The sequence below is a fragment of the Hibiscus syriacus genome, unplaced genomic scaffold (genome assembly GCF_006381635.1).
Source record: "Hibiscus syriacus cultivar Baekdansim isolate YM2019G1 unplaced genomic scaffold, ASM638163v2 tig00110577_pilon, whole genome shotgun sequence".
NCBI classification, from domain to species: Eukaryota; Viridiplantae; Streptophyta; class Magnoliopsida; order Malvales; family Malvaceae; genus Hibiscus; species Hibiscus syriacus.
The window spans coordinates 768,935-790,940 of record NW_024062788.1 but is presented as its reverse complement, the minus strand read 5'-3'; the positions used below and the strand labels follow the sequence as shown (position 1 = coordinate 790,940).

The 22,006-nt window shown below is 34.8% G+C and overlaps 2 protein-coding genes and 1 pseudogene across 3 annotated transcripts; 1 reads left to right on the top strand and 2 right to left on the bottom strand.

Moving 5' to 3' along the window:
- Window positions 1–909: 909 nt before the first annotated feature.
- Window positions 910–5,920, bottom strand: LOC120133199 (annotated as a pseudogene).
- A 573-nt stretch (window positions 5,921–6,493) lies between these two features.
- Window positions 6,494–13,596, top strand: LOC120133221 (succinate--CoA ligase [ADP-forming] subunit beta, mitochondrial-like). The gene is made up of 13 exons (XM_039149851.1): window positions 6,494–6,720; window positions 7,018–7,144; window positions 7,318–7,428; window positions 7,714–7,778; window positions 7,912–7,989; window positions 8,118–8,192; window positions 8,296–8,448; window positions 8,579–8,713; window positions 8,852–9,002; window positions 9,254–9,381; window positions 12,257–12,328; window positions 12,425–12,529; window positions 13,585–13,596. The coding sequence occupies exons 1-12, from the start codon at window positions 6,622–6,624 to the stop codon at window positions 12,500–12,502; spliced, it is 1,272 nt and encodes a 423-aa protein (XP_039005782.1). The 5' UTR covers window positions 6,494–6,621; the 3' UTR covers window positions 12,503–12,529; window positions 13,585–13,596.
- On the bottom strand, window positions 13,430–17,742 carry LOC120133220 (glutathione gamma-glutamylcysteinyltransferase 1). Of its 2 annotated transcripts, none has more exons than XM_039149850.1 (8): window positions 17,383–17,742; window positions 17,021–17,202; window positions 16,318–16,556; window positions 15,674–15,837; window positions 15,329–15,380; window positions 14,481–14,708; window positions 13,857–14,366; window positions 13,430–13,517 (listed from the first exon to the last, which is right to left on the bottom strand). In XM_039149850.1, the coding sequence occupies exons 1-8, from the start codon at window positions 17,388–17,390 to the stop codon at window positions 13,431–13,433; spliced, it is 1,470 nt and encodes a 489-aa protein (XP_039005781.1). In that variant the 5' UTR covers window positions 17,391–17,742; the 3' UTR covers window position 13,430. The 2 variants fall into 2 exon arrangements, with proteins under 2 accessions (XP_039005781.1, XP_039005780.1); XM_039149849.1 differs by having other exon boundaries at window positions 17,021–17,177.
- Window positions 17,743–22,006: the final 4,264 nt, after the last annotated feature.

Here is a 22,006-nt window from a genome sequence, read left to right as displayed (position 1 = left end):
TCTTTTGCAGGATCCGGTGGCTTTTATAGCCACCACCGAGCCATGCTCGGACTGGTCTAGAGGGGGAAGTTCGGTGAGTCACCGAACTATGTGGTGACTCACCCCTAGAGAAGCAACGTGGGTGGCCATCTGGCCTTCTGGAGACTTCGGCGATGGTGGTGTCGTGGCAGCAAGGCGTCATCGGCTGCTGGTTGGGTCACCTGGCATTGAAGGTGTTGGTTGGCAGATAAACGGCGGCCATGTGGCCTTCTGGAATCTTGGAGGCGGCTGGGGGCTAGGGTTTAGAAACCCTAGCTGAAACCCCAAATGTTTAGGGTTTCTGGTTGGTCTGGGCCGGTTCTGTTTTGTTTGTAACTGGGCCGGTCCAGTTTGGTTTGTAACTGTTTGTAAATAATATAATAATAATAATAATTAATAATAATAATAATAATAATAAAAACAAAAATAAAAAAATTAGTGTTTACAATATCAAGCAAATTTAAAATGGAACATTATGATAACGAACTATTTGCTCATTTATAGATCACACAAATTGTAAATTTATGTTGGTTATGTCAGTTCGAGTTGACCAGAAAGAAAAGAGTGCGCGAAGTTTGATGAGAATGGAATTTAGCTTCCAGGCAAGAAAATCATATACATTTTTCTCAAAGGATAGAAAAAGTTCATGTAGAGAAAATAGTGAAGTAAATTGAACACTGTATAAATTCTTTTTTATGTTGAATTAAGTCTGCCCTTCAAAAATCTCCTCTTCAAGTAAATTCTTATGTTATTATGGGAAAACAAAAATGGGTTTTCTACTTTTCTTCCTGACGATAATGGTTTTTAAATATTTCATTTCTTCCTCATCAGATATCCCCAGGTTGTTTCTTTCAATGAAAAATTCCTGTCCATCATCAACTAGCCCATTAATGGCAGAATCAGTTGCATTAGCATCCTCCTTCCGAGGAACACTAAGCTTTAAAGTGGTCATTAACATTAGAATCAATGGCATTGGCCTCACTGCCGGTCTCCTCCTTTACCGGAACACTGATCTCTGAAGCATCTTCCACACCATATGAGGACGGATCCGGAAACTCAGTTTAATCCGGTAAATCAATTTCATCGCGTGCTTCGCCAATGCCATTCACAGTGGCCACATCTAATACAACCGCAGAAGAATTCTCAACATCCTCGGGACGGATTGTCTTCATTGCTGTTTGTGTTGTAATGGCAACTTCAATTGCATCCGTGGTTGGTGGATCCTCATCCAGCGCTAGAGAATCCTTCATAGTACTTCTTCTTCCAACCGGAACAAGTCCATTCGTCTCATTTTCACAAGGTTCCTCCTCCAAACCATCCACAGAATCATCTTTAGAAACCAGTTGCATCGTCATGATCTCAAGTAGCTTTTGCACTGCTTCATCTGCAGCATTTATAGCCCATCCATCGCCATCAAAATCTCTGAAGAAAATGTGTTTAAGGGATTACAACTTCATTCGGAGAATTCTAAGTGGCACATACAACTGGTGAAATAGCATCTAAATACCATATAAACATAGAAAAGCTTATCATTGTTACACAAAGAAAACCTGAAATCTAAATTTCTCAACCAAAAGAATTCTACAACGATTTGAAAATTGAAAAATCACCTCTTAGGATCAAGCCCAGAAGAAGTAAATGCTGTATCCACAAGACTTTTGAGAACCAAGGGTTTATTCAAGAAGTATCCTCCATACTTTTCCACCAGAAAACGCACGTCCAAGACAAACTGTTTAGCAACAAATTTGGCAGGTCAATCAGCTGAAAATGATGCATATAATTTAAATATAATGAAGCTGTCTACATGAAACCTATTCGAGGCTCTCCGATAAATTTTTCTTACGTCTAGATAGATGTGGTCCAAAGGCAGTTAAGAAACTAAAAACTGTAAAAAGGAGAATTTAAACCATGTTTTCCAGCTTGTGTTGTTACGACATTGACTGTTAATTTTAATTATTCATTTACTGACGAGACACATGTGCAAGTCTCGAACTCTCAATAAATATTTACTTATTCAGGATTCTACGACTGATCCATAACTTGAAAGTATAATTGGCTAAATATCTACACTTTACTCCATAATATCTATTGCAGTTGAGGGTGGGACATAAAACTATCTAGTGCATCTCCATATTACATGGAGTTGGATATGACTTCCGGATATGCGTATGTGTCTAACATGGGTAGTTTCAATGTTTTCGAAGTTTTTCCATGTATCTGGAGATAATATCACAATTCCCATACTCATATGCACTGAAAACAGGTGTTGGATACAGGTATTTCATGAAAATGGAAGATTTGGAGCCACATAGGTACGTGAGATAGAGTATTTGGTAAGAGTGCAATGCCTGAGGTTTCTAGAGGCAATAGGTCTTTATGTTCAATTGGCAGAAAAATATACCTTTTAATATATCCAACAAATTGGAGAAGGAAACATGAGCAATTTGAAGGTTAACCATTCTTTACGTACTGTAGATTGGTGAGATAAATTAACCAAATGTTTGTAGATATTACACGTGCTAGATTAAAAATTCTGTTCACTAGGAAAAGGTGCCAAAATGTTTCACATGTTTTAGATTGCAATAAAAGAACTCTAAAGATAAACAACAGGAACTGATGCAGATAGTTGTGTAACAAAGTTCATTTCAAGGAATTTTCTGGCATCAGAATGAAAATACCTGACTGATAATGTCAGAAAGCTGGACAGGTGAATTCTCTGAATTTCTCCAAATCTCCTTGTTTTTTACCATCCAAGAGAATATAGCCTCTATCAACTCCCTTGATAGCTCCATCAACCAATCCTCTTCAAAGACATGGTCTTTGTCAATTTTATCAACTTTTCTTAGTTCAAAAAATAGCACCTGCATTTTGCAAACCAAAATGAAAAACATAGGAAACAAACTAGAACTGAATCATAAATGGTCTCATTGGAGAAAAGTAACATGTAATGCATTCAAATCTTTGTTTTTACTTTTCTTTTTTTTTGCAAGGTTTTAAACATTGCTGCTATCTTTGGAAATGGATGATACAAAAAACAGACCGAATCCAACAAATCAAATATCTATATTATCATAATTAGAGACGGTACCGTCAGAAGTCTGGAACAAAGTTGGAACCTGCAACAAGTACCATGAAGGCAGAGTGTGATTATGCACATCTGCTTGTGATTATACTGTAATGTTTCTCCTCCTTTCTATTCTTTCCAATGTGAGCAGGACATTCATTCCAACATTTTGGCATGAGAGATGAAAAATAACTATTTGAAGCTCTCCAAGGGATTATACCAGCTTCACACAACATATAAATTCATGTTTGTCACATCCTATTCAGAAGAAGCACAGGTTACCTGAAAAGTAACAGAGGGCGTTGCACCTTGAAATGTGCTAGACTCTTGTGGGTTATCATTGCAAGTTTCTAGCATAATTTCAATTCTGGTTTCAGGGGACATCATTCTATTTATAAATTGCTGGCAGAAATGAGCTTTGAGCTTAGCAGCAGCCTCTTGAATGAACAGTGTAAAACCATCAAGTTCCTTTTGTAGAAAGTCAATTGAACTTTCCTTCCTTAGCTCAGAATTCAGGTAACCAGGACCCCTTAAGAAACTTCTAACAATCTTGAGAAGTTGTACTGTTGATAAATTAGCCAGCAAAGAGAGCTGTTGTGGCAATGGCTCTGCTAAAGTTTTTCTTGAACCTTTTTCAGAAACATGTGTTTCGAAGGTAATAGCTTTCTCAAGGATGGATATGTACTTTGTGAAGAGATTCATGAGTCCGTTAAGGATAGAACCTTCCATTTGAATGGCAAAAAATGGGGTGGCGTCTGCTATGATAGCCTGAAAATGGGAAAAGTGTGCATAAAATTCAGTCACACATACAGGTACATAAAAGAAAAAGACAAAGACAGGAAGATAGATTTATAGGTATCTATAGTCCTTTCAATGAAATTGATTGCAGTAAATTAAAATGTTAAAGAGGCTGTTTTAAAAATGAAGCCACGGTTGTTTTGGCCTTCGATAAGAGACAGAGGATGAACACAATTGCATGATTACTTGGCTGGTTTATATTATATTTTTGCAGACAAATCTAATTTACCTGTAAAGATACATACAATATAGAAAAGAGATAAAGCAAACCTGCAAGAGAGTTTCGAACTTCCAGCCACTGTTAGTGAACAGAGTACTCTGGATGTTGCCCAGCAACCACATAATTTAATAAAAAAATTGAGTTAATTTGATGGAAAAAAATAAGTAAAATCTTCAAATAAAATATTTATTTAATCAAAGATAAGTTGAACTTTTTTTTTCACTAATTAAGTAATTTATTTAAAAAAAATAGAAACCCTGTTGCAAGGGGTGGTTTTCACTCTAGTGAACAACAAGATTTTGTCGCCACTAATTGAGCTCCATTGCAAACCAATGGCTTCTTTACTTCAAGAACACCTTCGACAAATTATTTAGGAAATTAGCATTATATCTCAATTAATTATAAAATGACGCTGGCGTTTTACGTATTGTAACTTATTTAAAATGTTTTTATTATTTAAAATGTTTCAAAATTAGTTTTTTAAAATGTTTAAAAGTATATATTTTTTATTTTTCTCATTTTTTCTACATAAAGATTATTTAATAATAAAATTTAAATAATAACATGTTTAATTAATGATTCATAAAATATATCATTTTCCGCATTTAGAGTATTTCTTTGATTAAAATATTCAATTTTATTTTTGATCTAAATAGGTATTAAAATATTTTTAATTAAAATAGATATTTAAAGTATTCAATCTTTTTTATTTAAGTATATAAAATATTTTTTAATTAAGGTCACTTATTAACTTTATTATAATTTAGACATAAAACTAAATAATTTATGTTTTTTTTATCTAAAAATATCTTAATATCTGTTTTGATTTAAAAACATTATTTTATTAAAAATAATTTAAATATTTATTTTGACAAAAAATATTTGAGATACTTATATGAAAAAATATATATTTTTTAATTACTTTTTTTAAATATAAGTTAAAATAAAAGGTAAATTACATAGTTGGTCACTAATGTTTGAAGTAATTTTTAATTTTTTCTATTGATGTTTTAAAAGTTATAAATTAGTCACTAACGTAATCGTTTGATTATAAATTGGTCACTCAACGTTAACAAATGTTAACAAGCGTGACAGAAAATATACATAGCGCGCTTAGTGCTTACATGGACTAGGTTGACCACCACATACGTTGTAATATTACATATTTGTTTCTTCCTTTCCACCCAACCTCTCTACTGTCCCACTAGATGGAAACAAACCCCCCAACCACCTCCGGTCACCGACGAATCTTCAAAAGACACTCTTCTCCAAGCCGACACCGAGCCCATTAAGGAAACCGAGATCCCAAACGACATCAACGCTACCAAACTCAAAACCACCCAACTTGTAGTGTCTTCATCAGATTCCTTTCTGAAGAAGATCCTACCACCACCACAACGACTGCTTTTGACACCCAAAATTTGAATTTTAAGAGTTACATAAAGAACTAGTGAAACACTAGGAATGAGGGAAGAGTAGTAAAATTAGAAGAATTTGAACATGATGGGAAAGGTTTAACCGAATTTTAACAATTCAAAGTAACTGCTTTATTACCTAATCATCCATCTCCTCCTTGGACCTTTTAGAAATCAACAACACCATAACCAAGGACTGTCATGCAGAATAAAAGAAACTCTGGACAGTAACCACCAAATAAAACCTTTCAAATAAAGCACCTTTATAACAGCCTTATACCACAAGCATGTGTTGTCAGTACTTGGAGGCTTCAATGAAGCTTGTTTAGCAGTCTCCGATGAACAGGGTGTTGAAGAGCATGGGGAAGAGGGTGAAGTTCTGGTCGTATATCCCACACACAACATGTGGCCTTATATCCCACATCTTTAAGATAGAAGCAAGTGCTCCACAAGTGATCCTATAAATTAAAGCTCAAACTGAACACTTGAGCTTGAATCGAGCTCTTGATTTTTTTTTGAGTTTGAACCTTTTCGAGTTCGAGTCGAGTTTCAATATTATCTTTTGAGTTCGAGTCGAGCTTGAAAATTTTAAGCTCGCGAGTTTTCGAGTCGAGCTTACATTTAAAGTTTTCGAGTTAGAGTCGAGCTCGACTCGGCTCGTTTACACCCCTAGGTTTGGGGGCTGTTTATATCAAGGGGAAAAGTAGTGAGGTTGGGTGGAAAGGAAGAAACAAATATGTAATATAACAACATACCTAGTTTTTCAACGTGACGATCAACCTAGTTAATCAAGTCCATAAAACACTTAACATGTCAGGTATGTTTTCTGTCGTGTCTGTTAACGTCGGTTAAGAGTGACCGATTTATAACTTTTGAAACATCAATGGAAAAAAATTACATCAAATATTAGTGACTAACTATGTAGTTTACCCTAAAATAAAACACTAACTCAAAATCCCTTGTCCAACTCAAAGACTGGCTCGCTTTTTTCCCACTCCCCGGCAAAAATCTCTCTTTCTCATTGTATTCTCTAGGGTTTGCTGCAGATCTCCATTAGTCCTTTGTTTGATAGTTAATCTTTCCTCCAGAGGAAACGAATTACTACAATGAGAGAAGTAGTAAACAAACTCGTCTCCCGCTCTCTCTCCGTCGCCGGCCAATGGCAGCAACAACAGCTCCGCCGTCTCAACATCCACGAATATCAGGTTATTACTTATCACCTTTTTCATTTATGTATTTTATTCCTTGCGTTTATAATTTTTATTATATCTGAGAGAGTTTTAAGCGGTAACTGTGGTTTCCAGTAGATTAGTTATGATCTAAAGTTTACACTTATTTTCATACTTATGAAATGGATTTTATCTACTTGACAATTTTTTTGTAATAAATGGATTTCGAATTTACTGCCTTAATCGTTTTTATGGATCTGTGTGACGTTCTGGGAATATAAATGTCATGGAAGCGTCTTGGTGACAGACGTGATTTTGGTATCTGAAAATCAGGGGGCTGAGTTGATGAGCAAATACGGAATTAACGTGCCAAAAGGAGTTGATGTTTCTTCTCTTGGCGAAGTTAAAGAAGCTGTCAAGACATCATTCCCCAATCAAAATGAGGTAACTTATTCAATTTGTTCACCGAAGTTGTTTGTTCTTTAATATCCTGCTTGTTGATTTTGGTAAGAACAATGGAATTATTGGCTTGTGTTTTTCATTGGGAAATTTAATTTTGAGAAACTATTTTATGACATTTTGATATAAAATGACCGTATAGTACAAGTATTGGTAACTTGGATTATAATGCAGGTGTGGTTAAAAGTCAAATTTTGGCAGGTGGAAGAGGCTTGGGAACGTTCCAAAATGGTTTTAAGGGTGGAGTTCACATTGTCAAGACCGATCAGGTTGAAGATACAGCGGGTAATTTAATTTTTTTTATCTTTACAGTAAAGCATTCTATTACACAATAAATACACTTATTATTGTATTCTTCTCGAGTTTTTAATTTATCTTTGCTGAAGATTATATTTCAAGTCATACATGTTTGTTTTACTACTTGTTCATTTTTTTGTCAACATGTATCTTATTCATTGTGAAGCTTGCATGCTATTTAGCATTTGGTGATTTTGCTTTTACATATCCTCACCTAAGCAAAGGCATATCTTTAGTGTTTCTGTAATAAGTAATTATTTTTGTTGCATGCAGGGAAGATGCTTGGGCAGATACTTGTTACCAAACAAACTGGTCCCCAAGGCAAAGTTGTTAGCAAGGTTAGCCGCCTGTAATTCTCTTTTAATGTGAAACTTGCATTTTAATTAGTCCATGCAGTCAGTCTCAGTTATGCTGTGGGTATTGAATATGGTAATTGCTTGAATTGCCAATAACTTTATTTTCTATTTACAGGTTTACTTGTGTGAAAAGTTGTCACTTGTGAATGAGATGTACTTCGCTATCACTCTGGATCGTAATACTGCTGGTCCAGTATGTTCCCAAACTGAATCTGTCATCTCTGTACCTGCTGGAAGCAATATTCTTTGTTCCCCTATTAATTGATTTTGTGTGAATTGTCTAATGTGCTTATTTGCACTATTGTTTATTTTGTTTCTCAGCTTATAATTGCCTGTAGCAAGGGAGGAACCAGCATTGAAGACCTTGCAGAGAAATACCCTGACATGATTATTAAGGTTAATATAATTGTTTTATGATGTTTTGGCATAGCCAATAAGGTAATCTCTCCGTCCACAGTGATCATGGTTGTGCAACTGACTCGCCAGTTATTTCTGAAAGGTACCTATTGATGTTTCCAAAGGAATTACGGATGAAGATGCTGCCAAGGTTGTGGATGGTTTGGCTCCAAAGGTTGCTGATAGAAATGATTCTATTGAACAAGTGAAGAAACTATATAAGCTTTTCTGTGAATCTGATTGCACATTGTTGGAAGTGAGTATGGTTTTCTTTCTTTTTTTGGCTGCATTTTACTCTGACTATCACATTTGTTACCAGTCATCTTATATGGATTTCTGTTTATCTTACGTTCATCTTTGTATGAATTGTTTATTTTTGTCAACAGATCAATCCTCTCGCTGAGACTTCTAGCAATCAATTAGTAGCTGCTGATGCAAAGTTAAACTTTGATGATAATGCTGCATTTCGTCAGAAGCAGATATTTTCTCTTCGTGATCCATCACAGGAGGATCCCCGAGAAGTATGTAATAGTCTTCTTTTCTCTTTATCATGTTTATCAAATGGTTATTCTTGATTGTCTAAAAAAAACAGTATATAGATACATGATTATCCGATTTCTGTACTCGTGGCCCTGATTCTGCATTTTTGCTTATTACAGGTTGCAGCTGCCAAAGCTGATCTGAATTACATTGGCTTAGATGGAGAAATTGGTTGCATGGTGAATGGTGCAGGGTTAGCAATGGATATAATTAAGTTGCATGGGGGAACTCCTGCTAATTTTCTTGATGTAGGTGGAAATGCTTCTGAAGGCCGGTAATGATGTTCTTAACTTTTGAATAGTTTCACAGTTTATTTTTGTAGTATTTGGTTCTTGTCTGCTTACTTTCTGGGTCTGGTAGATTGATAGTTCATTAATCTTACCCTCATCCTACAAAGATCATACTTCTGGACATGACTTTATGTTGTTTCTGCTGATGCTACAATAACTGTAGAGTACTCATTCGTTAACTTCTCCAAAAATGTAGAATATGTTTTTGCTTTTAATTGTTAGATAATGTAGAGCAGGTGGTTGAGGCGTTTAAGATTTTGACTTCTGATGAGAAAGTTAAAGCAATTTTGGTGAACATATTTGGAGGAATAATGAAATGTGACGTGATTGCAAGTGGGATCGTCAATGCTGCCAAAAATGTGAGAGTTGCATAAAATTTGACATTTTCGATGTCTAAAACCTTTCTAGAAAGAACATTGACATTTTTTGGGCATGTGTAATAGGTTGCCTAAAAGTTCCTGTGGTGGTCCGTCTTGAAGGTACCAATGTTGAGCAAGGGAAGAGAATTTTGAAGGTAAATTGGAAATTAGATGTATTGAAATTTCTTACTATATCTTGATAATTATTAATGTCATTTTGATTTCCTTGTTGATTGTCGATGGTGCTGCAGGAAAGTGGAATGACACTTATAACGCAGAGGATTTGGATGCTGCTGCCGAAAAAGCGGTTAAAGCAGCGAGCAAATAAGAAACTTTAAGGTATGTGTTTCTTGCCCTTGTTTCGCATCGTCGCAGAGGATTTGAATCTTGTTAATGATAAATAACAGGGTTGAGGAATAATGCTAGCTCCAAAGAAATTTCTCGTGGTTCATATATTTGTGATATTTTTCTCATTGATAGTTATCAATTCGAAGTCTGAATTGAATGAAATTTTTTTCTTCTTGACCTTACGTCATCTACATCCACTCCTCGGTTATTGACCACCCTTGTCTTCGGTTTTAAGTTAATTGTGTTTGCAAAATTGATCGAAATTGAAATAACCCTATTGTAGGGCTCCGCAATGACGTTATGAAAAGATTAGAAAAGTTTACTAGTTTGTTGTAAGCCTTTGTATGTTCCGGTTAATGTATTTGAGAATTGAGACAATGTGTGGGAAATGATGTTTAAAACCAGACTGCAAGAGGTGGAAGATGTGTTATAATTCCAAACATGCCAGAATAACTGTAAAGTTTCATCTGCGCCTTCCATGACACCAGATGTTCCTGGTGAATCTCGACGATTATAATCGTCCGGATTGATATTGTAGTCTTTTTTGAGAAAATATAATGTGTTTGAAGTTCGCCTATATAATTGTAGTATGCATTGATTCAGTTTTGCCCAAAATCATGGGAAGTTTCTTTGTGAATTTGAGAGGTTTCAACCCAAATTTTTTTGAGAGAATGTTGGGTTTTTCATTCTGAAATAGTGAAGCTGATGATTTGGGAGAGATATTCATGGTTGAAAATTTTATAGATTAGTCAAATAAAATTTAGTATTTATTACTTGATATTTCTATTATATTAGTATTAAATTTTGGCTTTAAAATAAGTCTAACTACTGTGTGATAACTCGGTCAAAATCGTTACCAGTTGAATAAAATTTTATTTTTACAATTATTATTTTTTATCTATTTCGTTAGATTATATAATATATTATAAATTATTTCTTTTATCTTTTCTATTTTCTATTTTTTTTTATAAATATAGGTAAATATAAAGCAACATCTGTTTAAAAACCCTTAACTATTTAACAGGAAACACTCATACTTTTAATATAGATAATGCTCGACTTCAGAACCTCAAGGATTTCAACAAATTTCTTAACTATTAAAACTTGATTCATAATTCAATTTAATAATAAATTTTAAATAATGATTCATTTAATATATATATATATATATATATCAAAATTCACTTAGTTTTTCTTTTTTGTTAGAGAATCAATTTAAAATTTAACGAAAATTATGCGTTTAGTACTTAAATTATTAATTTTAACCCATTTTAATATCTAAATTTTTAATTTTTTTAAATCATACTTAACGCTTAGTTTTTATTTCATTTTAATACATTGCCGTTAAAAAAAGTTAACGGCACTATAGTTTTTGTGTGGGTTAAATACATCATTCATCATTCACTAACTTCTCACTCCTATTTTGATACTAAAGTTTAAAAAATTAACTACTCAATTTTCAAAATGCTCTTATTTTTATCACTCATTTATTTTATTAATAATTTTTATGACATGATATTTTATTATTATTTCATTAATATATAATTAAAAAAATTAAATTGGGAGTACTCTGAAAGTTAAGTAATTAAATTAAAAAAACTTTAGTAACCAAAATAAGAGTGAGAAGATGTTGAATGATGAATGATGCAATTTACCCATAAAAAGGTAACGTGTAAATCACCCGTTAAGTTTTTAATGACGAGATACTCAGATGAAACAAAACTAAACATTTGGTATTGTTTTGAGAAATTAAAACTTTAGGTATTAAAACAGACCAAAACTGATGGCCCTGATTGTCTTCAAAAAACAGTATATAAGATGCATTATTATCCAATGTTTGTACTCGTGGCCCTGATTCTGCATTTTTGTTTATTACAGGTTGCAGGTGCCAAAAGCTGATCTGAATTACATTGGCTTAGATGGAGAAATCGGTTGCATGGTGAATGGTGCAGGGTTAGCAATGGCTACAAGGGATATAATTAAGTTGCATGGGGGAACTCCATGTAGGTGGAAATGCTTCTGAAGGCCAGGTAATGATGTTCTTTTATTTTTGAATACTATCTGGGTCTGGTAGATTGACAGTTCATTAATCTTACTCATCCAACAAAGATCATACTTCTGGGCATGCATGTAGCATGTATGTTGTTTCTGTTGTTGTTCTTGCTTTTCTGGCATCACTGGTCTGCCATAGGGTCTTTAGCTTTATGGAAAATTTGGTTTCAGAAAGGTTATGCTACAACAACTGTAGGGTATTTGTTTGTTTACTTGTCCAAAAAAGTAGAATATGTGCTTGCTTTTAATTGTTAGATAATGTGGAATAGGTGGTTGAGGCGTTTAAGATTGACTTCTGATGAGAAAGTGAAAGCAATTTTAGTAAACATATTTGGAGGAATAATGAAATGTGATGTGATTGCAAGTGGGATCGTCAATGCTGCCAAAAATGTGAGAGTTGCATTAAATTTGATGTTTTCGATGTCTACAATCCTTCTAGAGTAGACATTGACAGTTTTATTGGCATGTGTAATAGGTTACCCTAAAAGTACCCGTGGTGGTCCGTCTTGAAGGTACCGATGTTGAGCAAGGGAAGAGAATTTTGAAGGTAAATGGGAAATTAGATGCACTTAAACGTCTTACTATATCTCGGTAATTATTGATGCCATTTTGATATCCTTGTTGATTGCCAATGGGACCGCAGGAAAGTGGAATGACACTTATAACGGCCGAATATTTGGATGATGCCGCTGAAAAAGCAGTTAAAGCCGCCAGCAAATAAGATGCTTTAAGATATGTGTTTCTTGTCGTCTTTCACAACATTTATGACCTTTTTTTTATATAAATGAAGCCCATTGAATCTTGTTAATGATAAACTTGTTTCCCCCACGAAAATGGTTCGTGGTATTTTGCTTCTCGACAGTTGAGCATACAATTCAAAGTCTGAAATAAAGCCCATTTTGCTTACATGTCACTTACCCCAAGTCTTCCATACCCTTTTCTTCGATTTTAAGTTTATTTCGTGTGTTGGCAAGTTTGGTTCAAGTTATAATAATCTCATGGTAGGGTATCGTGGCTCTGCAATGACGTTATGAAATGATTATAAAATTTGGATAGTTTGTTGCAAGCCTTTGTATGTTCCAGTTCGTATTCGATACTAAATGATGACTGAATTCAGGCTGCAAGAGGTGTAAGAGACCAAATATATATGCTATTATGTTATAGTTATTTATCAATATAATTGTTTTATTTATTAATAAAATGACATTCTTTTATGTCAAAAGTGTTCAAAAAGTTGTGTTTTTGTTCCAAGGGGTAAAAATAATCAACATCAGGTATTGTATTTGTTTAGAAAAAGATGTCCTAAGAAATGTGCCATTTAGGGGTTCTTATAAAAACAAGAAAACCCGTAATTTAGGGAGCAACATTTATGCTTTCAGTTTTCTTCTCCCTTAATTTTGCGACTGTTAAGGGATTTTGCAGAAAATGTTGAAATCTCAATATCCCTGGAGTTTCCGATTATATGCGTGGAAAAAAAGGGGTAATTCCTTACTGAAAACAAACAGCCCTTGCCCTGCCTCTTACAAATTGATTAATGTCTACCCTTCTATCTTAGCTTTTCAGGTTTCTCGGGACAATGTAATATTTGCTTCTTTCTTTTTTTGTTAACAATATGAAGCTATCGGAAAACAAATGGATGGTGTAATACGCTAACATAAAGGTTCACCTAGATCATCATCTACCTTATTCTCCTGGCATTTCTTCAGAAGATGCAGCTGCCGTCGTAGGTGCAATACCTGCCATACCAACATAATATGCTACTAGTCAGAAATCTTTGAAAGATAGATCCATAATTTCTTTTAGTTGTTTGTTAGAAAATTTTGAAGGTGTGTCTGTCACGCTTTGGAGAGGTAAGGGACATTGATCCCACAGCAAAAAAGAAGAGTAATGATCTCATGACACATCCAAAAGGTAACCGACACACAGTTATATATATCTTCCCTCTGAACTTGGTCATATCCTCACTTGGAACTCAAAACAAAGTCAGCGGGAACAGAAACTTTGATTTCACTACCATATCTGTTTATTATTTTATCGTAGAAAGAACAAAAATAGGCCAATGTTACGTTGTTTACCTCTTCCTGGAGCAAAATGGGAAGATTCTCAGTCGAGACAAGAGACGACATTTCACTCAAAAGCTTCTCATCTTTGATACCATGCCATGTTTCAGGAGGCAATGCCAGCAAGAGAGCTGTGAGAACATCGTTGCCAGCTGGGTAAATCCCAATGCAATTAGTTGGGCTACAGCCACAACAGTTCAGTTTATTCGAGCATGAAGGGACCAGCACGTCTACGCCCTGCTCAGACCTACCATTTACAACTGTCCCAGACACCAATGTAATAGGCTTGTCACCATTAGCCTTCAAGCTTGTAATACTCGTTTCACGACAGCAATACCTCTCTGGGGAACCGAACTTCCCAGACAACAGTTCTGCACCTTGGCAACAAACTGTTGCAGCAATGTCGGGCAGATTATTTTCATGACTTGAAGCTGGTGTGTTTCTACAGCATAAAGTCACCGATGATAAAAATTCTACAACGTGTTTAAAAAGACCAGTTTCCTGCACTTGTTTCAACACGGCTTCCTGGAAAGATAAAACAATTTGTAGTGTAAAACTTTACAAAGAACTATATAGCAAACAGAATCGAATTACTAAAAGGAAAAGGAAACAAAAACAACGAATGAAGTTTTACAGCACCTTTAGAGAAAGCCTTCCTTTCTCCTCTAGGCTAAGGTTTTGATCACCATCTTCTCTTCTCCTAACTTCTGCAACCCACTTGATGAACTCTTCAAAATTTGATGGAAGTGATGAGGAAACAACTGAGATAACCTTTTGAACATCTTTCACATCATCCGACTTCACAAGATTAGGAACATCATCCATTAAATACTTTGCAACTTTGACCCAACTTTCATGCTTACAGCTCTGTGTAAAGAACAGACAATCCATCATCGGAAAAGGGATAGTAACAACGTAAAATATACTAAATCATAGAGGGCAAACCTGAGCCATGACCTTAAGCAATAATATAAGACTAGGCGTGCTTCAAAAAACGCAATATAAAAAATAATCTGAGACGAAGTCACTCCGGTACTATCACACAAACAGTACCAAGCACATGGATCAGCCATCCAGAACAGATGCAATTGTACCAAATAAAACTGTACACATGTTGCTAACACCTGTACTAAACCAAAAATCAAGAAACTATACCTGACTAAACTTTGTGAGAGCATAACAAAAATACACAAATAAAAAGGTCAACCGTATACTAGTTCGTTGATGAGAAAGAGGACTTGGTGTGGTTTTGGTGATAATATTTGTTGCCGAATTGGTATCAGATGCATCTTAACAATAAAACCGGTTATATGAACTCTTAACATTCAAGAAATCAATAGTGGACCCACAGCCACACCACGATGAAAGCCAATGCAAGGGGAAGCATGAATGATAGTTTGAAAACATATATTGTCAAAGAATGAAGAATTTGCATAATAACAGCATCCCTGCAGGTACAATTTATGATGTCAAGATAACGAGAATACCAGGGTGTAAAGTAAGCCCGGATCTCTGTGAGGTCTGGATATAAGCAAGAACCTGGAAAAGAAATCAGCCCAGATGATAGTCAGCATGTAACACTTCTTTGTATCCCCAATGTTACTAAAGTAAAAAGGACAACACTATAGTTTTTAGCATCTCATTATCATTTCTTCGGAATATATAGCATGTAACACTTCTTTGTATCCCATTTTTTAACGTTACTTAATTATATTTCTTAATAATATCCAGTCTTTATCTAACCACCAACCAAAAGCAAGTGCTTCTTGTTAAGATCATTTTGTTTAGCTAATATTTGACAATTAATTTGGAAAGCAGACAAAACAGCATACCCTCTACGTTGTCCTGTTGCTTCATCAACATTTTCCATGGCTTCCCAAAGAAGTTTCAGAGGAACCCAATGAGGAGGATACTTAAATCGAGCAACATCTAAAATCAGGGCCATGTCACTTCCAGCATGATAACCACCAATAGGAGAAAAATGACCAGTGCCCGTCTGCAAAAAAGTCAATGCTATCCACCACTTAGCAGATGAAACAAGATGCAAATCCACTTGGATTTTAATATTGGCACTAGGTTAATAAATAGCATGGTCAAAAGCATGGCACACTACATCAAAATGGAAGACTTAAAACACGTCAATAAATGATTAACCAAAGAAATGCTATAAGATTCAAATTATTTACAATGACAATTGTAACTATATACAAAATGTTAAAAGAATGATCACGTCAGCTGATCTCATACAAAGATGAAATTTGTCTCCCCATATCATTTATAATTTTGCTTCATGACACAAATTGTGACAAGTTGCAACATGAAAAAAATATACGTCTCGAAAAGAAGACCGACATTATTACGTCCAAGGGCTGCAAGCATATGAACTGATGAGTGTTATGTTAAATAACATTACCACAAATGAAATACCAGGAAAACATACCTAGTATAACGTATAAACTATAACATTGAATCTCACCTGTTTAAAAATTGACCTATGATAGGATGAAATTATATGACACTCGTCAGAAGTGGAACATCTCACAACAAATTTGCGGAAGTCATCCAAGGAGCTTTGATTTGTGCGGAAAGCTTCAACTTTTGCTCCAGCACAATGAGCCAAACATACAAGCTTACCAAATGATATTCCTTTCTCTTTAACTTTTTCCAAAGGCTCACAACAATCGAGCATAGATTCATCAAACCACCTCCAGGGTCCTACAAAAAGAAACTTATAACTGCACAGGTGTATGCTTTTAGGTGACAGAAAATGCATTCTGCCGCTTATGCATAAAACTTTTAAGTAAGTATGAAACAGATCAATGACACACTATACCCGTTACAGGAGAGAGGGTTGAGACTAATCAAAAGTTTAGAAAAGTACAGATGTGAATAGGGCCAAATATATATAACACCGACATTAAAATTTGAACGTTACAAACTCATGGATGACACCGTATTAGAGAACTTATATGTTACAAAATCATTAGCATAACTAAATTTAGCGAATTTAAAATTCCTAGAATTCCATGGAAAATACCATTGCCCTCCTCTCTAGATTGCAAAAACATTCACTTATTATTGGTGATAAACAATAATTTGATGATTGAAATAATCTAAAAAACTTCTTTTTAGAGCAGAAACAAGCTGAAAAGAAATGTCCGCTTAGTTCTAGAAGTTACCCTTCCATTTTCTGCCAGGGTCAATAGCAAGGGCATTCAAGACCATGGAAAGACTAGCTAGTCCACAGTAAGCTGGCTCTGATTGTGTCTGAAAGTAAGATATCAACCTATAAAACCCTTCCATAGTCCCGTTTTGAATAGCTTCGATGAAAAGTTGCTGCAGTTCCAATACATTGCAACAACTGAAAATATTAAAATAGAATCACTAAAAACACAAATGCATCATACAAGTTCCGCCGATTCATTAACAGGAAAATGAGGATATCATAATCAAATACAAAAGCATCGAACAACAATCTTGTCAAATGATTAAAAAAACCCCCAAAATAACCGAAAGGTAAAAGTGGAGAAGCAATGTTTACCTTTCCATCGGAGGAAGCGAAGTCAACGGCAGGAGGAGAAGGGAGAACTCGTTTATACAAACCAGCCATCGCCATCTTCATTTTGCTTAGGTTTTCCTCGATTTATACTAAATATTTTCAGCCTCTTCTTTGCAGTGATTTCCCCCGGAAAGGAAACTGAAGATCTCGCGCAATCAAAGCTCAATCAAAGTTTCTGAGCTTAGAACTCGGCGACTTCAAAGCATCGTCCAATACGCCGTTACGCCTGTCTTCAACAAGGAGACACGACCAAAGTGACAAACACAAGAAAGAAGGGAAAAATATTACGGAGATGCAACAATAACGCCGTTACGCATCCCCCGCCTTTACTTACCCGTTTCCCGAATAAGTTAAGGGAGCAGTTCTGGTTATTGCCTTTTTTGTTTTTACAGCTAAGTCAATGGCTATCGAGTTTAATTCAGCGGGTTAATTTGGTAAATTTCCCAGAGGGCCTTGGCCTATTTCTACGCTTTGGGCTTTGCCTGGAACAGAAATTGATGTTAATGTGTTACATTATTTATAAAAGTTATAATCATCGAATTATACATAAATAACTCTTTTTAATATCCCTATTTCTTTCCTCTAAAATACTTTTATACCTAAGTCAATGTAGAATGTATAACGTCAAATCTTCAGCAACAATATTTTATATATAGAATCATATTTGAATCCCCAGGTGAAAAGAAAATCTTGAATCTTTATTTTGATCTTTCAAATTCGTAACAAGTCATCTAGGGATAGTGGCTCTCACCTTTCTAACCATGAGATAATTGAAAAAGTTAACTCGTGTAATTTAAGGGTCATAATCCTAATAAAAATTAAATTCTAATCAATTCATCAATAATTAAAATTAGTTATATGCATATGAGACTCCTACTTTGTTAAATCACTTTAACATGAATTAATCTTTTTATGATATTAAATAACATACAATTATAAATAGAAATCCTCTAACCCTTATATCTATCCCTCTTTATGCTCACTAATAATATTTTAACACGTGTTTTTTTATGTTATGTCAACACTTATATAACTTTTAAAAAAACTTATTTTATATAACTTTCAAAAAAACCTTATTTTACTTCATCTTTTACAATCTATCTCTTTCCAAATCCACATTCACCCAAAAAATCAACTAATGAAAAGTTCTATGTTATCACCTTTTGTTGGGTGGATCATTCCTTAATTGATCTTAGGGAGATGTACCATCATTTACCAAGGGAGATATATCACATGCCTTGCGGAGAGGAATCAACCACATATTTATTTAAGCTAGCATTTCAAAGTTCATTCATTTATGGTGGATTGATCTAGAATCTATGAATGAGTATTTTGGTTACCCCATTTCTCGACTATAAATAAGAGGTTTTGGGAAGGCTAGCATATAGCAAGCAGGCAAGTGAAAATAAGAAAGAGTGAATTGTAGAAAAACACATTCATAAGAGAATTCCTCCAAGAGAGAAAGAGAGATAGAGTAAGCCACCTTTGAGTGAGTATTTTTGTAAACCATCCTTATTGGGCGAGACATTTTGTATTCCTACTCATATAATAGTGGAAGACAAGTTTGCATTAGACTAGCATCCCGCGATTTTCCCGATTTGGGTTTTCCATGTAACCAAATTATCGTGTCTTATTGGTTTTATATTTGTGCCTATCTTAACCACACAAAGAGGGAGAGATGTATTCTCATATATACCTATCTTTTCCCAATAGTGGTATCAAGAGCCAAGTTGTAATAGCCATCATATATCTTGTGTTATTATGATGGAGGATAGTACTACCTATGATGGTGATATGTTCAAACTCATGGTAGAAAATTTATCATATTTGAAGCCAATGATGGAAGATATTATTTATTGCAAAGATCTATATGAGTCAATTACAGTTCAGACAATGCTCAAATAGAAGAATGAGAAAGAATGGGAGCTTTTAAAAAGAAAGGCAGTCGTTATGATTCGTAAGTATATCGATAGAAGTTTATTTGAGCATGTGTCTACATACACTAGTGCTTATGAATATGGATTAAATTGGAGTCCATGATCCAGAAGAAGACACTTCGAAACAAGGCACATCTTGTGAGATGTTTGGTCAAACTGGAGTACAAAGATGGCCAAAACATCTAAACAATTTCAAGGGGTTTGTAAATCAACTATCCAAGATAGAAATGAAGATTGATGATGAGTTACATGTTTTGTTGTTACTAAGCTTTTTATTAGAGAGTTGGGACACTCTCGTTGTTACTTTGAGTAACTCAACTCTAGAAGGAAAGCTCGCCATAGACACTATTTTAGATAGTTTGATGAATGAAGAAGCTAGCAGGAAAGAATGAGGCTTACCTAGCTAAACAGAAGCCAATATGGTGGAGAATCGAGGAAGAAGTAAGGCTCGAGGTTATAAAAAGTCTCGAGGGCAAACTAAATCACAATCTAAAATAATTTGTTATTACTGTGGTAAACCCAATCAAAAAAGTTAGAGTTCCAAAATCTCAAAAGAGATTAGAAGAACAGAACAGTCAAATCTGATCAAAGTGATCCAAAGAAAAATGAAGAAAATAACACAACCATTGTTGTCGTAAAGGAAGAAGATGGATTTTTTTTTGTTTGGAGGAGATAATTATCTCAACATTGCTCAAGATGATTGCTCATGGATTGTTGACTCGGGAGCACCATTTCATGTAACCCCACATGGTGAATTTTTCTCAACATACCAAATTGATGATTTTGGTACCGTGAAAATGGGAAATCAGGAAACAAGTAAGATCGTGGGTTTTGGCAATGTCATTTTAAAAACCAATAGAGATTGTGAAATTGTATTAAAAGATGTTAGACATGTACTAGATATGCACCTCAATCTTATTTTAGCCGGCAAGTTAGACGACGTTGGTTACATAAATCTTTTCGGTGGAGGAAAGTGAAAACTCACCAAAAATAGTATGATCGTTGCTAGAGGAAACAAGCAAGGTTCCATGTATGTCACACAAGGAAGTTATGCAATGAAGAAACCAATATAGCTTATGGTAACTCGTTCTTGGAGTTATGGCATAAATGGTTGGGGCACATCAGCGAGAAGGGATTGCAAATCCTTGCTCGAAAAGAGCTTCTACCTGAGGTGAAAGGTAAATCACTTCAACCATGCATTCATTGCTTACCTGGAAAGCAACATATATTTTCATTCTATTGAAACAATCAACCACATAGAAGAAAATATGTTCATGATTTGGTGTACATGGATGATTGTTCAATGAATGGAAAATCAATGTGTGGTTCTTTGTATTTTATCACTTTTATTGATAACCACTCAAGAAAAGTTTGGGTATACTTGTTGAAATTAAAAGAGAAAGTGCTTGAGACATTTAAGGAATTTCATGCCAAGGTGGAACGTTAGACTAGAATAAAGTTAAAATGCGTGAGAGTAGATAATAGAGGAGAGTATCGAGGTTCTTTCGAAGAATATTGTAAGTCTTATGGCATCAGACTCGAAAAGACTCCACCTAAAATATCATAATTAAATGGTGTTGCTGAGAGAATGAACTAAACAATTGAAGAGAGAGTTCGATGTATGCTTTTAAGTGCTAAATTATCGAAATCCTTTTAGGGAGAAGCAGTGAAGCCTATCGTCCACGATTATCAATCTTTCTCATTCTAGTGCTTATTTTACTTCATCTTTTACAATCTGTCTCTTTCCAAATCCACCTTTATCTTTTACAATTGATCTTAGGGAGATGTACCATCATTTTCCAAGGGAGATATATCACATGCCTTGTGGAGAGGAATCATCCACATATTCATTTAAGCTAGCATTTCAAAGTATTGAGTTAATCGATTGACGGAATTGGCCAAGAGGGGGGTGAATTGGCAATTAGAAATTTGGTGGAAGCTTTTGCAGAAAATTGAAAGTAATTGCACAACGATTTAGAGTGGTTCGACTTTCTCAACCAAAGTCTACGTCCACTACCTTAGCTATCCACACTAAGGATTTTCCACAAATTCACTAATTTGTCTTTCTTTTGAGGACAAAGAATAACCTTACAAACCCTCAAGAATTATACCCCAAATTCTTAAGAACACTCTCTCCCAAAGAGAACAATACAAATTTGCAAACTTACAAGGAAATCCTCACAAGGTAGATTGTTTGCACAATTCTAGAACAAAGAAAAGAACACTCAAGAATGAATACAATTGAGTAAAAATAGTGTTCTTGAAAGCAAAATTAATATTGAATGAAAAATAGGCTTGAAATGCTCAAACTTGAGGTTTGATGCTTTCTCTTTGATTCTCTCTTGATTCTAGTTGCTTGTTGTTTCTTGTTGTTGATCAATGGCTTCTAAGCTTGTTTAAATACACCTTCAAATGATTCTAAACGTTGGGGATGATTAGTGGAGTCAATAGAGCCGTTTAAGTATGAAAATAATTAATGAAAGTGGATGGGAGCGTCTGTGCATCGATGCATGCCCTAGGTGCATCAGTGCATCAGTGTAAAATTCAAATATTTTGACCGTTAGACTCTCAGTGCATTGGTGCACTAAGAGTGCATCGATGCATAAAATGCATTCGATGTTTTGAAAAAGCCTGAGTGCATCGATGCATCAAATGCACTGAATGCATCG